Below are 14,635 nucleotides of genomic sequence, written 5' to 3' on the forward strand. Positions count from 1 at the left end.
AGGCTGTGATCAGGAGGGTGTCGGTCTCTTCTCCCAGGAAAGCAGCGACAGGATGAGACGACATAGGCTGTGCCAGGGGCGACTCAGACTCGACAGTAGCTGGAATTTCTTCACAGAAGTGTTGATCAAACATCGAAATGGGCTGCCCGGGGCGGTGCTGGAGTCACCGTCCCTGGAGGTGTTTAAGGAACGACTGGACGTGGCACTCAGAGCCATGGTCTATATAATAGGGTGGTGTTCGGTAACAGGATGGACTCGATGATCTCAGAACTTTTCCAACCTAATCGACCCTATGGATGTTCTGGCGGGGCCCGCTCCTCTCAGCGACAACGCCACCGCCGGCTGCCCTGGCTGCAGCGGCCTTACAGCCGGGACCGGGACGGAGGGAAGGAGGCCGAGGGCTGTGAGCGGCGGTGCGGGCAGAGCCGCTTACAGCCGGGACCGGGACGGAGGGAAGGAGGCCGAGGGCTGTGAGCGGCGGTGCGGGCAGAGCCGCCCGGGCCCCGCTCTCGGCCCCGCGTCCGCCGTGTCCCAGCAACGGCGCGAGCCCCGCGCTTGCGTCACCCCCGCGCGCCGCCGCCGAGCGCGCGCCTGCGCGGCGCGGGGGAGCGGCCGCGGCGCTGCGGTGCCCGTGGGGCGGCGGCGGCTCCTCCGCGGGACGTGCCGGGGATGCGGTGAGCGGGGCGGGCGGGACCCGCCCCCCGCCGCCCCTCGGCGCTGAGGGCAAAGCCTGGCCCGGGGGAAGCCGGCGGGTGCGGGCAGGGCCGGGCGGGGGGAGCGGGCGGGGCGGCCGTGACGCAGCCGGGCTGAGCGCGGCCCGTCCTGCGCTCGCCGCTGAGGGCCGGCACCGGGGAAGGGCGGGCGGGGCGCCCCTGGGCCGTGAGGGGCCGTGCCCGGGCTCGTCCGCGCCGCTGGGGGTGCCTCGTCCGTCTGCGGGTGACGCGGGATGTGTGGGGTCTTGAAGGATGAACAATAGGGAACATTTCGTACCGCGCCTTGTTGGAAGGGTCTCACAGGGATCAAAGTCTCCAGCTCCTGTCCCTGCACAGGACACCCCAAGATTCACCCCATGTGCCTCAGAGTGTTGTCCAAACGCTTCTTGAACTTTCTCATGCTTGGTGACCACTTCCGTGGTAAAGTTCAGTGCTCGACCACTCTCGGGGTGAAACTTTATCCGATATCCAGTTCTGCAAACATCCTCGCAGGTGTTTCTCCCCAAACTTTTCAGTGATGGGCTTTAGGTGCTGAGCTCGGCAGCCCCGCAGGAGGCACGGTGCTCCCTGAGAAGCTCGGGGAGCGCAAGCCCGGGAGATCCGGGAGGAGATGTCCGCAAGGTGACGGGTTGTGCTGTTGTCGTGTGGGCCTGGGTGTGTGCTCACCGAACGCTCCCCGGAGAGCGGGGTGGGAGGCGGCTGGAGCCTTATCGGGAAGGAGAAAAGTGGCTGCAGGGGGAGCATATCTGTGTGGGAACAGAATTTGGTTACAATTCCGGCCATAAATTGGAATCTTACTGTGGTGAAATTGCATAGTACTTCAGTATGCTCGCTTGGTGTGCTGTGTTTTTCTCGCACCGTGGTGAGATCTCAACAGCTGTAAATTTTGTTCTGGGCGTGGTTAAGCCCAAGTGCTGCTGCAGCTACCTGCAGGACAAAGTGCTCCTTTCTCTGTGATGTTTCCCTTCAGGAGTTTGTAACGCAGCTCATGTCAGACTGCTCCGTGTGTGAGTTTAGGTGGATGTTCTGCAGTTCCCTTGCCCTCACACACCTGCATACCTAGAAGTCTTAAAAGGGCCTGACACAACTGGTTTGCTTGACAAACAATGAACTCTGCAAAGAGGCATTTTGGTGGAAGTCAAATGCAGGGGGATCAAGGGGAGTAAGTAGATAAATACTCAGAGGGCATTGCATTAATCCTTCAGCAGACTTTTGGGGAAAAAGATTTGGGTGTGAAGGAAAGATTAAGTAATTTGGAGTTGGAGACATTTGAGCAAGTCAGTTCTGTAATACAGCCTGAAGTTGAGTGTTTTGTGTGGATAGGGAGGTCTCTAAATTGGTTTATACTGACATGGATTCCTTGGCTTACCAATTCAGAATGCTGTGGGAGTTCTTTTGATCTGCCAATGAAAGTTGGATGTGAGAAAGCTGATTCCTAATGTGTCTATGTATAAACAGACATTGATGTGCTTATTTGCAGGCATTCTGATATTCGCACATACAAATATTTAGAATAAACATTGTCATAAATTACCATTGTCATCTTAAGATTTTTTTTTCCCATTCCATTGAATGTATTTATATATGTGTGTGTTGGAGCTGAACCTGTGTGGAAAGTTATCTCAATTTAATTTAAGTATTGCTGTAAGCAAAATAGTACATTTTTAGTAAGATTATAATGCCACATTCCAGACTCTTTGAAGTGTTCTGTGTTGTTTCTGATCTAACTATTCAGGTTGTGTTACTTGTGGAATTATTACTGTAGCTAAAAGAAAGTGAGGGAGTAGCCATTCACAAACACACAAATGTAACTCTCAAATATTTTTGGCAGAGACTCTACAAGTGAATGAGAACTTCTCTCTACAAAACTGAGGTGAAGAGCTTCACCATGGGTCAACAGATTTCAAACCACACTCAAACTGTAATTAACAAGTTGCCAGAAAAAGTAGCAAAGCATGCCTCTTTGGTTCAAGAAAGTGGTTTCCTAACCTATGAAGAGTTTCTGGGAAGAGTAGCTGAACTCAATGATATGTAAGCCTTACTTTGCTTCTTTTTCCTTTTTTTTTTTTTTTTTTTTTTTGTGTTTTACAGAGACCTTGTATACAATATATTGTTGTGTGCTGGCTAAGCCAGAACTGGCCTGATGGTTTTCAAATTATCCTTCACTTCTTTATGTTTTTTATAATGGTTGAAATTACACTTCAAAACCAAAGCCTTTTCTCCTCCTTAAATTCACTTCTCTGCAGTACTCTTCTTCCAGCAAGTGTTGCTCTCCTTAGAAGGTCACAAGAGGTGATTTAGAGTCATGTTTTTGTTAGTGTCACATGTGTCCCTTATTGTTCTCCCTTCCACCTGAAGATGCAATGCTGCTTCCTCTGCTTGTCACTTTGGGTAGGAAGGAGAAGCAGGGGGCTGGTAGGGACAGCAGATCTGCATGAGGAGCGTGGCACTTGAGACAGAAATGTTGGTGACCATCCCTGCCACTTCTGCAGACATGCCAGGCTGCTCCTCATTAAGGATGTGTCTTACTGTCCCAAACCAGTGACCTAGATAATCCCAAACAAAAGGCTGTTTTTTTGTCAGATTTTTCATAGCCTGCCTTTTGCTAGACCAGTACAATAACAGTAAAAGGAAATGAGCAAAAAAGCAGTGCTGTCATTTTTAGCCTGTGTTTATGGTATACAGTGAGAGTGATAAAGGGAAGTGGAAACATGCACACACTGAATAAGGGCTTTGTAATGTTTGCTGTTTTATTAAAATGTGAATTTGTATTCAGTTTAGAAATTGTCTTGGAGAGGGTCATACTTTTGTGAATGACCTTGAAAAACACTCAGCTGTCTTCTGGGTAGACACCTAAACAGATTTTGAAGAACATAACCTGATGTTTTGCTGAGACTCCAGGCATATATTAGTATCATTCACTCCAAACTACTGTTATTCAAATGGCTTCTTTCTTTCCAGTGTTTACTTAAGCCTGAATGTATTCTGATTTTTGTGGAATAGAATGTTGTGTCTGTGTTCTGTTAAAGAAACAAATCTTAGGCCACCTAACACATTCACCTGACTATCTCATTATTAAAATATACTAACAGAAATACACCTCATCATCATATGTTGGTACTCACAGGCTTTTTTTTTTTACATACCAGTTGAGGAAATAACCTTTTCAGATTGGAGAAGAGATTGTGTGATTAGTGTAATAAACAGTGAGAGTATATATGAATTTACATGTCTATAAAGTACACCTGCTGGCTGATGCTGGATCAGAAGATTTGCACAGCATTTTCTGAAGTTTGCTGAGCAGTTTGAAGTGAAATGGATTGTGTATTCAATGACATGCTAAGAATGACATTACTCTATAATTTGATGCCCCTGGGCAGTATTGCTAAAATCTCTTTTAAGGATAGAGAGCAGACAGGTGAACCGTAAATAATTGCACTTGGCTGAGGCTGCTGATCTTTGCAGGTCCAGCACATGCCTTTAAACTGATGTTGCTTTGTTTCAGTACTGCAAAACTGGCTTCTGGACAAGACAAACATCTGTTATTTGAAGTGCAGCCTGGGTCTGATTCTTCTGCTTTCTGGAAGGTGATCGTTAGGATAATATGCACCAAAGTAAGTGTGAACATTTTAATCTGATGGCCAGTTTGTATGCACAGATTTGAGGACTGTCAGTTTTACTTGTAAAATCCAACACCTGCTACATGTGTTTTGATACAGATGATGTATTCAAAGATGCTGCTGGAGATAAATTAAGTCTAAATTCTAAGTTTCTGCAAAAAGCATGGCAACAAAAACATTTTTATAACTAAGTTTAAAGGAGAGATGCCTTCCAGTGGAGCCTTCCTTTGTGACTAAAGGACTTACAGCCCTTTAGTCACAAATGCAGGTGATTTGTGAGGTCAAGTAATCGAATGGTACCACAAACTGCCAACTGTAAATTTTGAAATTAGTAGTAGAAATTAATCAGTTCTTTTAGGCATTATCAGTTGATCTAGTGTGCCTCTACATAGTCTGATCCCTTAGAAAACCAATCTAAAGGTTAAGTTTTTTAATTTATGACAAAAATTAAAACACTTAAGCTTATGAAATTTGCTCTGTCTAGTAAGGAGATTTTCCCCTCTCTATCCTATCATTAAAGTCCTTTAATGATCTTGAATCCCCTGACCAATCTTAACGTGTGGTTAAGCAAGCCAACCCTCAAACTCTGTTTGAAACCAACAATTGATACTTTTCTGTTTACTCCTAGTTTTCATTAAGGCAACCATCACTGTAGGCAATGTGAATCAAATGACTGATTATCCTGTGCTTGCTTCTAAGTTCAGCCCATTTCTTTGGGTGTTAAGTCCCTACTCACACCTGAATCCATTTGAGTAGTGATGGCAATTGCCTTGCCCTAAAATTGTGGTGCTGCCTGTGGTGTTCCTCACTCTGCAACAGCTGTGGCCAGTCCTGACTCTTGCTGAGGCAGACTGCAGCTTGTTAATGTGGTGAAGGACACTTAGGAAGGAGACTACTGCCTTACATGAGAACTGCAGTGCTGTACAAACATTCTGAGCAATGCCAAGTTAAAGCCTGATAAGTAATTGTAAACAATTCTCATATCTTAAGATAAATAAAACAAGTGGCATCGTGGAAGCTTCCAGAATCTTGAACTTATATCAGTTCACTCAACTTTATAAAGACATCACCAGTCAAGCAGCAGGAGTTCTTGCACAGAGTGATACTTCTGAAGAAGCTGCTGAGAGTTGGAGGTCTCTGTCTTCGTGTCAGGCCAGCTTGTGGATGGGAAGGTATTTTGATACACAATTACAGCATAAGCATTTTGGGAGTTGTGCTTCAAACCGGAACTACAAATACCTGCTGATGAGAACTGCTCACTCCTGATAGCTGCAGAGCTTTGTACCATCACAAACAGGGTCAGGCACTTTCCCTTGCACCAAGGGAACTGCAGTGCACTTGAGTTAAATCCTGAAATATGGTGCTGCCATACCTTAGCTTCAGAACAACCCTTTTAGACATCAGTTCTAGTAGAAACATAGTATATGTTGAATCTCCTGAATAAGGGAACAGGAGGAAACGGAATCAGCTGCAGCTACAAATCCAGGGTGTTTGACACTGTTTGTTTAAACAGATTTTGTTATTGTTCCACTTAAATTTTCTCTTCCTCTTACATTTTGGCATGTGGAAGTTCCCATCTGTTGCCACTAGAAACCCATCCATTATGGTAATAATTTAACTTGCAAGACTGGAAAAATGTGAATTGTCTCACTCATGTTGACCTTCTGCTTTGTTAACCAGAGGAAAAACAAAAGACTGAGGTCAACACCTGCAATAACTTGAGTTCAAACTGAATGTAAAAGCAAGAAGCCTGTCACCCTTTCCCTGTGTGGAAGTGTTGCTGCTACCAGTAATTCCTTCCTTTTCCTGAATACATTCATGGTCCTAACTCAGTTTAAAGTGAGGTTGAGCTAGGTTTTACAAGAAAAGGTAGTAAATGGTAGAGTTCTCTGTGTTCACCAGTGAAGAGCTGGCAGCCAGGTATTTTCATTAACAGCCTGAGTGTCACTCTTCAGCTGTTGAAAGGAAAAAGGGGTCAACTCTGTTGTCACTTCACAGAGCCCTCTTGTTTTTCTAAGTCAGTGGATTGTAGAATGTATTGTTTTGATTTCATTTAATTTCCTGTAAATTGTGAACATGTTTGTGAAAGAACAGGAAAATTGCTTTAAGGTTATACCAGAACACACATTTTTCTGGAAATGGTCTTTGCTTCAAACAGACAAATCAAACAACATACACCCCAGATACTTAGGCAAAACAACTTTATATATTGCTAAAGTCAATGAGGGAAAGAAAAGTTTTCCCATGTGAGTTTCTTTTTCAGTTTTTCAGACTTGGAGACGGAGGAGATGAGCATCCTTGTTTGTAAACTTTGTTACTTGAGGCAGTATCAGTCATAAATAAAAACAGAGGATACTTTGCTAATATGATACAGTTTGGTGAGCTTGTGTCTTAACCAAGTTTCTCAAGTTACTAAGGAAAATATAAGCTGAAGCACCTTCAAGTATTCTACACCAATGAAGTCTTCTGTATATTTTTCAGTGATAACCACCCATTTGCCTCAGTTCTTCTCACCTTCAGACATTTTTCAGCTCTGCAAAGTCAGCCCTCACTATCTAAAAATAGCAAGTGTTATCTGTTCAATTCTTCTTAACTTTTCCCTCTGGAATAATAGCCCATATCTCTACAACATCCACTTCCTATTCAGAGCATTCAAAATACGCCTAAGTGGTTTATGCTTTCTGATAACAAAGAGATAAGCATTTCCTTTGTCTGTCACTCCTTTATTTTACTGTTTCTTCAGGAACTTAGTACTGTGACTAAAGCTGACTTTGCAGAAACTTTACAAATAGGCCTTGTATAATTGCTTGTATAGACACCAGCAAATCTCAAAAATTCAAGTGCTATTAAAGGTTAGGACTCAGAATTGCATCAGGGAGGAAGATGAGAAGGGAACAGGTCTAAAGAACACAGTGAGCAGCCTTCTTGAAAACTGCTGTCCTCATTGTATGCAAACTACCACCTGTAAAAAAAAATCTGTCATTTTAAAGTAATTTCTTCAAAAGCAAATTGAAAAGGAAACCCCAAGGAATTACTGAAAGATAAAACAAAGGCATGTTGACTGCCATTCAGTAGGTGGCTATTCTGTACGAGTTAAAAAAGAATCTATATTTGACAGGCTCCCTTAGATACCTAAGCAAAAATTGTCTGGTCAATAGTCATTAAGGTGGATTAACTCCTGAAATGCCATCTCTCTCCCTCAGGTCAGAACAGGGATTCCCAAATTACAGTTACTGGAAAACCCAGACATTTTAGAACACTTCCTTGGTTGCTTTGAAAGTGAGCTGTGACTATAAAATTGCAAACTTTACATGTCTGGTTAGGGCACTGAAAGCTGAGGATTCTCTGAAGCCTTTTGCACTTGATAAGTCTTGATGGTGCCAGTGTTTGAGATACTCCTGATAAGAACATTGGATAAAGATATATAATATTTGGGAAAAAGATATAAAATGTCAACATCTGTCTTGGGTAGTGAGATAATTTTTAAAATTCCCCACCAACAGAAACACCTGAGAGTTTAACTGGAAAAGCTGTGGTAATAGTCATCTTGAGAGTCCTAATTTGAGGAGCACTCATATGGAGCATATTGCAAGCTAAAAATCAGCCTTTTCAATCTAGTGAGTAGTTCAGCTCCTGGCATTTTGATGCCATGTGAAATGAGTGACCCTGCTTTCTGGTAGTGATCCTCTTGACATGCATGTTTTTGTCTAGGATATAAACCAGCACACAGATATTTGGCAAAGTTCATTATTAATTAGTTCAGGCTAAGGTGCAGTGACAGGAAGGCAGGTTCTTCTCCTGCCTTTAATGTAAACAGTGGTCATGTGATATGAAACAGTTATAACTCCTCACACTTCCTTGTTGATATGAAAAGGAATTTACAGAACCCTTGACAACACCAAAAGCACCTGACACAAATACTAACACAAAAACCTGACACAAAAAATAAATGCACATTCTGGCTTAGTTTAGTTCACTGCTGACATAAGCTGGGATGACATGAGTAGTCCATTCACAAATTAAAAGCACAGGTGTTTCTTTCTGGCCATCATTATTATGAAAAATGTAGTAACTGGTGTAGTTACTGGAGCATAAATATCAAACATCTGGAAGAAGAAAACAGTGCCTTCTCTCTCTTCTGCAGGGTTAAACAGCTGACAGACGAAGAGGAATGTTGCATCTGCATGGATGGGCGTGCTGATCTAATCCTACCGTGTGCTCACAGTTTCTGCCAGAAATGCATTGATAAATGGTAATATAGATGAAAGGATATTCATTATTTTATAGTATGCATGTTTCAGTTTGATTTGACAGATTCTATGGTTGCCATATAATTTAAAATTGAGTAAAAGCAGGCTGAAGCAAAAGAAAGGCAGGAAATTTTGTAAAACAGATGTGAAAATGCTGTTCAGCATTTGATTTTTAATTTCTTACATATTTTTATTCTTCTAAAATTTAATTGTTACAGTCTTGCTCAGAAACTTGAGAAGATGGTATATGCAGATGCTGGCATGTTATGTTTCACAAATCTCATTTAAGGCTTGTTAAGACTGCAAATATGAAAGCAAGTTGGACTGACACTTACTTGGGAAATAACTATCAGAGGTTATTTTTCCCCTATGTTATGCTTTCACTTCAAATAAATAGCATACAATTTACTGATTTAACTATATCAGACTCTTCAAGAAAGATATTTCTTCTTTATGGTAGCACCTTCAAACTTAGGTATATAACGTGTAGCTTACAATGTTCAGCTTCACAGTAAATTGAACACCTTTTCAGCTTCTGCATCTCTGTTACACCAGTTCTTGGAAAAGTGGGAGAGGAAAATTCCTTTGTGGAGGAACACAGCTCCTGTCTGACCATGCAGGCCTTCAAGGATTAGGGAAGTGTCCTGGCAGTCTGTCATTAGGGGACACAGGCCTGCTCTGTTAAAAAAGGAGTTTTTTGGCTAGTTAACACAAATGGGTTTACATATAATTTGGGCATAAGAATTTTTTTTATGGCTTTTTGAAACACTTACCAAGGAAGTTACTCTTGTTACAAACGCCAGGCTTCCACAAGGGAAAAACATAGTAAAAATCGCTGGATCTCAGAATACAGCAAGTAACTTCTCTCTTCTGGGAAAATGTCCTAACATCTATCAGCAGGACAGGGCTTACTTTAGTGACTGTGCTGGAGAGTGGATTTTACACTGCTTTGCCTGATGAATCAGCTGAACTCCTCACTAAGTTCCAGCTGCACCATGCCTTTTTTTTTTTTTTTTTTTGTCTGCAATTGTTAAGGTTGATCTCCTCTTAAGGCATAACAGAGGCTCCCAGCTCAAACATAAGTGTTGGGGACCCCCAAGATGGTGGAGGGAGTTGGGACTCCAAGGGACCAGTTCTAAATTTCTGTGGGGCTGCATGACCCAGGAAAAAGCTCCTTCTCTTTATCTAGGAAGCCTGTGGAGATTGGTTTCTAAGGACCTCAGCTGAATTCCTGAAGATAGGAAGAATTAATTTAGACAGTGAATTTCCATTTAAACTTTCTGGCCAGGTAGCCAGGTATCCTGTCTGACCTGAGCAGAGGATTAGGAGGAACATGATTCCAAATTTTCACTCAAAGAATGCAGCTGCATTCAGAAGTCTTCCTCACAAAGAAAGAAGTTTTTAAACAAACAAAATAGATAGGTGGCCTAATCCAGTTAATGTGATCATTGTTGAAGTTCTCACTGGGTTGGTTTTTGTTTGGGTTTTGTTTGTCCTTTTGGGGGCTCTTTTGGCTTTTTCTGGCCAGCAAAAGACCATCAGTGAAAACCACTCATTTCTGTGCCTTCCCAACAGGAGCGACAGGCACAGAAACTGTCCCGTGTGCCGCCGGCAGGTGACTGGGGCAGGAGATTCCTGGGTGGTGTCAGAGGCCCCTACAGAAGATGACATTGCCACTTACATCCTTAACATGGTGGATGAGGCTGGGCAGCCCCACAGACCCTGACCCTGCCCACCAGGCTGATCGTGGCAGAACCACTTGAAGCTTTTGTTTTCCTCAGCATCTGGTTTTGGCCCTCCTTGCCGTTCTTCCACAGTCTGTCCTTTCCTTCTCCTCTTGGCTGCTGTGAGTCTGCGCTGCTCTCCTAGAGCACAGGGTTTCTGAGCAAGTCTCTGTGTGTGCGGTCCTCGTGATTGAACTGTTCTTTCAGCAACTTTTTGATCGTTAACGTGGTTTACTTTAGCAACAACGTTTGATTTAATTAACAGTTCAACTACTCGATGAAGCAACTTGTAACAGCACAACTACAACTGCAAACTGGTGTTTGAGCACCGCAGTGCACTGCTACAGAGATGAACCGTGGCAGATGGCTTGACCTCACAGTTCCTACCCTTAAAAGCAGTCCCTTATTCACAACTAATGTGAATAAAGATGATGAGTTAGCACTAGTGGTTATTAATTTGAAATTTTACTGTTGAAACTTGAAGATGTTCCACTGCCTGTTCTTCAGTAGGAAGTTATTGCTGCTCTTAGTGTTTACAGATACTTAATCTGATCTGTTATGACTTTTAGTATTAATTATTTTAAAACTGTTCTCGAGAGTGTAGGCAGGTCTGTAAATGTTCTTGTGCACTTCCCCTTATTCTTCTAACAAGACTAATCTCTTTGAATATTCTTTAAATATGATATTTAGCATAGTCTTATTAGCTTGGAAACATTAAACAAAAAAAAAAATTGTACACAATCCTAAAAACAGTAAATCAGCTTCAGTAGTTTTTGGTAAAGAACAGCTAAAATCATTTCTAAACATTGGGCATATCTGAAGAGAATTTGAATTAGCACTTAAGGTGTAGTTTAGTCTGATGCTGTGGCTTTATCTGCTCCTCTTGAGTTTTTGAAGTGACGAGATCAGAGTTAAAAGGTATATGAAGAGTTACAAGTGATAATCAAAGCAAGGGTGCTCTACTTAATATCTACAAGTGCAATATGCTTTTATGTAGCAGGGGGAAACTTCTTTAACAATAATGTGGCCTGGACTGAGATGCACATGTGACAGCTTGGAAAAGGGATATCTCAACTGGAGTGCAACAGTATTTTGTGTCTAGCAGAATAAAGACTTTAAGAGCCGAGTTTAGACAGTCTAAAATTGTTAGTATTCAGGAAACCCATCTTAAGCCTCTTGTGCATAAATAGTGTTATGGAAATGAATGGCTACTCTAGAGAATTAATTATATATATATATATTTATATTAACAAATACTACTTTTTCTCACTCAGTAACCTCAAGGTAAAATATTCAAGTGTAGCATTTGAGGGAATAACAGCATAAATCTTGCTTACTGTGAGACTGCATTTTTCCTTACCATACCTTTTAAAATTCCATGATGCCATAAGGCTTAAGTCCTTTTGTCACAGACAGCTTCTGAACTAAAAGGCATGTGCACATGCAGATATGCACATTTAGGTTATTTTTCTTAATTGGCTACAAAATAACTTAATTACATAAATTTGTTAAAGAATGTGCACAGAGTGTGGCACCTGTTTGAGCTTGGCTGATGACACCATTGTCAAATTTATCACAGGTTATAAGACAGAGAAGCAACGTACCCTTAATGAGTCTGCCATCTGAGAGCCAGTATGGCTTAGTGTGTAAATCTGTATTTACCTATGGAAAAATCCTTTTAGGAGTGTATATAGCTGAGAACTCTTTTTTTCTTTTTTTATTTTTTTTTCTCCCTTTCTTAAGGCATTGATAGCAATGAGATATTCTTCAGTCAATGTATGGAGTGTTTGGTTGCATAAAGGTGGTTGTTGTTTGGGCTGGAAATCTTTACTGGCCCAGGATTTCTCACCAAAACCTGCAGATATTCCTAATCACAAACCAGTTTGTTTCTTTTTGCTTCTTGAGCTTGCATTAGTCCATGTTCAGAACTTTCAGATAATCTTTGAATTTTTTAAACTTTTTATATCACTGGAACAGAAAGAGCTACTTAATGAAAGACTCAAGCTAACTTTATTTTTCAAGTACTTCAAGAATTATACTTCTGAACTGAGATTTTATAAGTTGACTTTGTGCTGAGAACTTACATGAACTTCTTAAAATGTAATTTTATAATGATGCAAACAAGTTGTTAATTGCAGCATAATGACAATTACAATATAAACTAATGCAAAAATTATTTAAATAGTGAAAAAGTAAACTTTATATTCTGTACAGCTTTTTTAAATTAAGTTGCTGTAATTCACACTGCCGTGATGTAGATACTGTAATGTGTGCCTTGTAAAATATATGTACTGTATGTTATATGGAGAAATAGATTCTTTAATACTGAAACCCTAGTAATTTGGTACTGATTGGTATTACTTAGTCTGAAGTGCAACATTTAGCAAACAATTTTGGAAAAGGAATCCATTGGCATGGACATGGCAATGAGTTCCAGAAGCTAGACCTTGAAAATGTGAACTACTGCAAATACCTGTTGGTGGGGGGCATTAGAATAAATTAACTTTCTTGTGTTAAGTGAACATTTCTTACAGGTTTAAAGTGAAATTGTAACTTAAACATTAGAAATGGTATTAATAGCTAAGAACATTCCACTATATTAAACTTTGTGTATGAATTGTGCAATAAAGTTACTTTGGAAGAAATGTTAGAGTTCTTTAAAACTTTAGGAATCTCTTGGCTTTAGTACCACAGAATTTTGAAAACTGAGTTTTGATCCAAATACAATTGCATTGTACAGGTGGTGTGGTTAAAAGTGTGGCATTGTGAGTCAGAGCTCTCTTAAACTTTGAAGGGTTGTATCAACAAGGTACCTCAGTGCAGCTCTGCAAAAAAAGAAACTGGCTCTGATTTGACCTCTTCTAGGTACACAAATAAATTGGAACGTTCTGAGATTATGGGAAAAATGAAACAACTCTAATTCTTAGAGGACAATATTGAGGAGCATGTTTGGGGAAAGGATTTTTATTTTCAGGGAAGTGTGATATTATTTTACCCTTAATTTCATCATGTTTCTGATGATATTTTAAAGTCTAAGAATGCTAAGGTTTGGAGTATTTTTTTCCTAATTTTTCCTCATTTTATGTAAGAATTAAAATATGTAATTAATGTAATTCTTTCCTCTGTCTAGTTACATGGCTTATCTGTTTGGATCTTTCGAAGCCAAGGCAGAAATGGGAACAGAATTCATTAACAGATCAGGAAATTAGAATGGATAAAATGACCAGTTGACAGGCACAGCAGGAGGCAAGTGTACCAGAGCAATTAGCAAATCCTTTATATATACTAAGTTTCAAGTTTAGGCACCATATCAATGTGATGGGCATGGTTCTTTTTTTTCTCATGGGAAATGGTGTATTTACCTTCCTTATCTTTCCTTTAAAGAAAATTCTATACATAATTAGAAAGGTTTTCTAATCCATCTTCTTTCCAGTTCTGGAAACCAGGGCAACCACTGAGATCTCTATGTTACAGGTTGGAACTGAGTTCAATCCCACCCCTGTAGAGCTGTATGTGCCAAATGCTTTTTTTTTGGCAAGAACATACTGGCCATGGTTCTTTGTGCTTTGCATCCAGCTAGATCCTGGAAGAACAGCCCCCTCAGGGAGCCCTAAGGACATTTGATGTAAGTAGGAGCTGTGTGTTAACCTGGCTGGCCTTAATCCTTACACTGCCTATACACAATGCTTTGATTTTGTATTCACACACACTCTGTAATGGAAGTAATATGACAGTAATTAAGTATTTTCTTTGGGCTTCTGTTGTTGGATCATCCCTGAATATAACTTGCCAGAGGTTTTATTCTCACCTGTTTTAAGTGGGTGAACAGAATTTTGCTTTATGAGCGTGTTTTAAATATCATTTCAATTTTTGTTAACTGTCATTTCTTCCAGTGCTTGATTCCAAGGCACAGAATTTATCATATAGCAATATTCTTTAAGGACTGGAAACTTTTCCTGCAGGAATGTGTCACTGGAATTAGCCTGGATGGGGCTGTGTGCTTTCCAGTGACCACAGTGTGTGATCACCAGGTAACGTTTCACTGAGCCAGCCAATGTTACAGCCATGAGGGATGGGACAGCACATTCTGCTTTTGTGTCTGAGCTGCCAAGATGTTCATTAGCAGAACTTTGCTTACCTCACTAAGCCATCAAAATCCAAATAGTAAACACTGGGCATGGGATTTGTAGGTTTAATATTAGAAGGAGTTATCAGTTTTGTGAACTTTGATAGAACTTTGCACTGTGTGTCTGCTGGAATGAAGACTACAAACCAATAGGTGATTAAATGAGCACTCTTCTTTAGTTCAGTGCTATTTAAAAATGCTG

The 14,635-nt window shown here is 41.0% G+C and overlaps 1 protein-coding gene across 3 annotated transcripts; it reads left to right on the forward strand.

Annotated features, from left to right (window-relative positions):
* Positions 1 to 599: 599 nt before the first annotated feature.
* Positions 600 to 13,420, forward strand: RNF141 (ring finger protein 141). Of its 3 annotated transcripts, none has more exons than XM_030240218.2 (6): positions 600 to 674; positions 2,545 to 2,744; positions 4,219 to 4,327; positions 5,324 to 5,505; positions 8,478 to 8,585; positions 10,159 to 13,420. In XM_030240218.2, the coding sequence occupies exons 2-6, from the start codon at positions 2,560 to 2,562 to the stop codon at positions 10,307 to 10,309; spliced, it is 735 nt and encodes a 244-aa protein (XP_030096078.1). In that variant the 5' UTR covers positions 600 to 674; positions 2,545 to 2,559; the 3' UTR covers positions 10,310 to 13,420. The 3 variants fall into 3 exon arrangements, with proteins under 3 accessions (XP_030096078.1, XP_030096079.1, XP_050830897.1); XM_030240219.2 differs by having other exon boundaries at positions 605 to 752; XM_050974940.1 differs by lacking the exon at positions 600 to 674 and adding an exon at positions 803 to 1,334.
* The last annotated feature ends 1,215 nt before the right edge of the window (positions 13,421 to 14,635 follow it).

This window comes from Serinus canaria, chromosome 5, assembly GCF_022539315.1.
Source record: "Serinus canaria isolate serCan28SL12 chromosome 5, serCan2020, whole genome shotgun sequence".
Classification (NCBI taxonomy): domain Eukaryota; kingdom Metazoa; phylum Chordata; class Aves; order Passeriformes; family Fringillidae; genus Serinus; species Serinus canaria.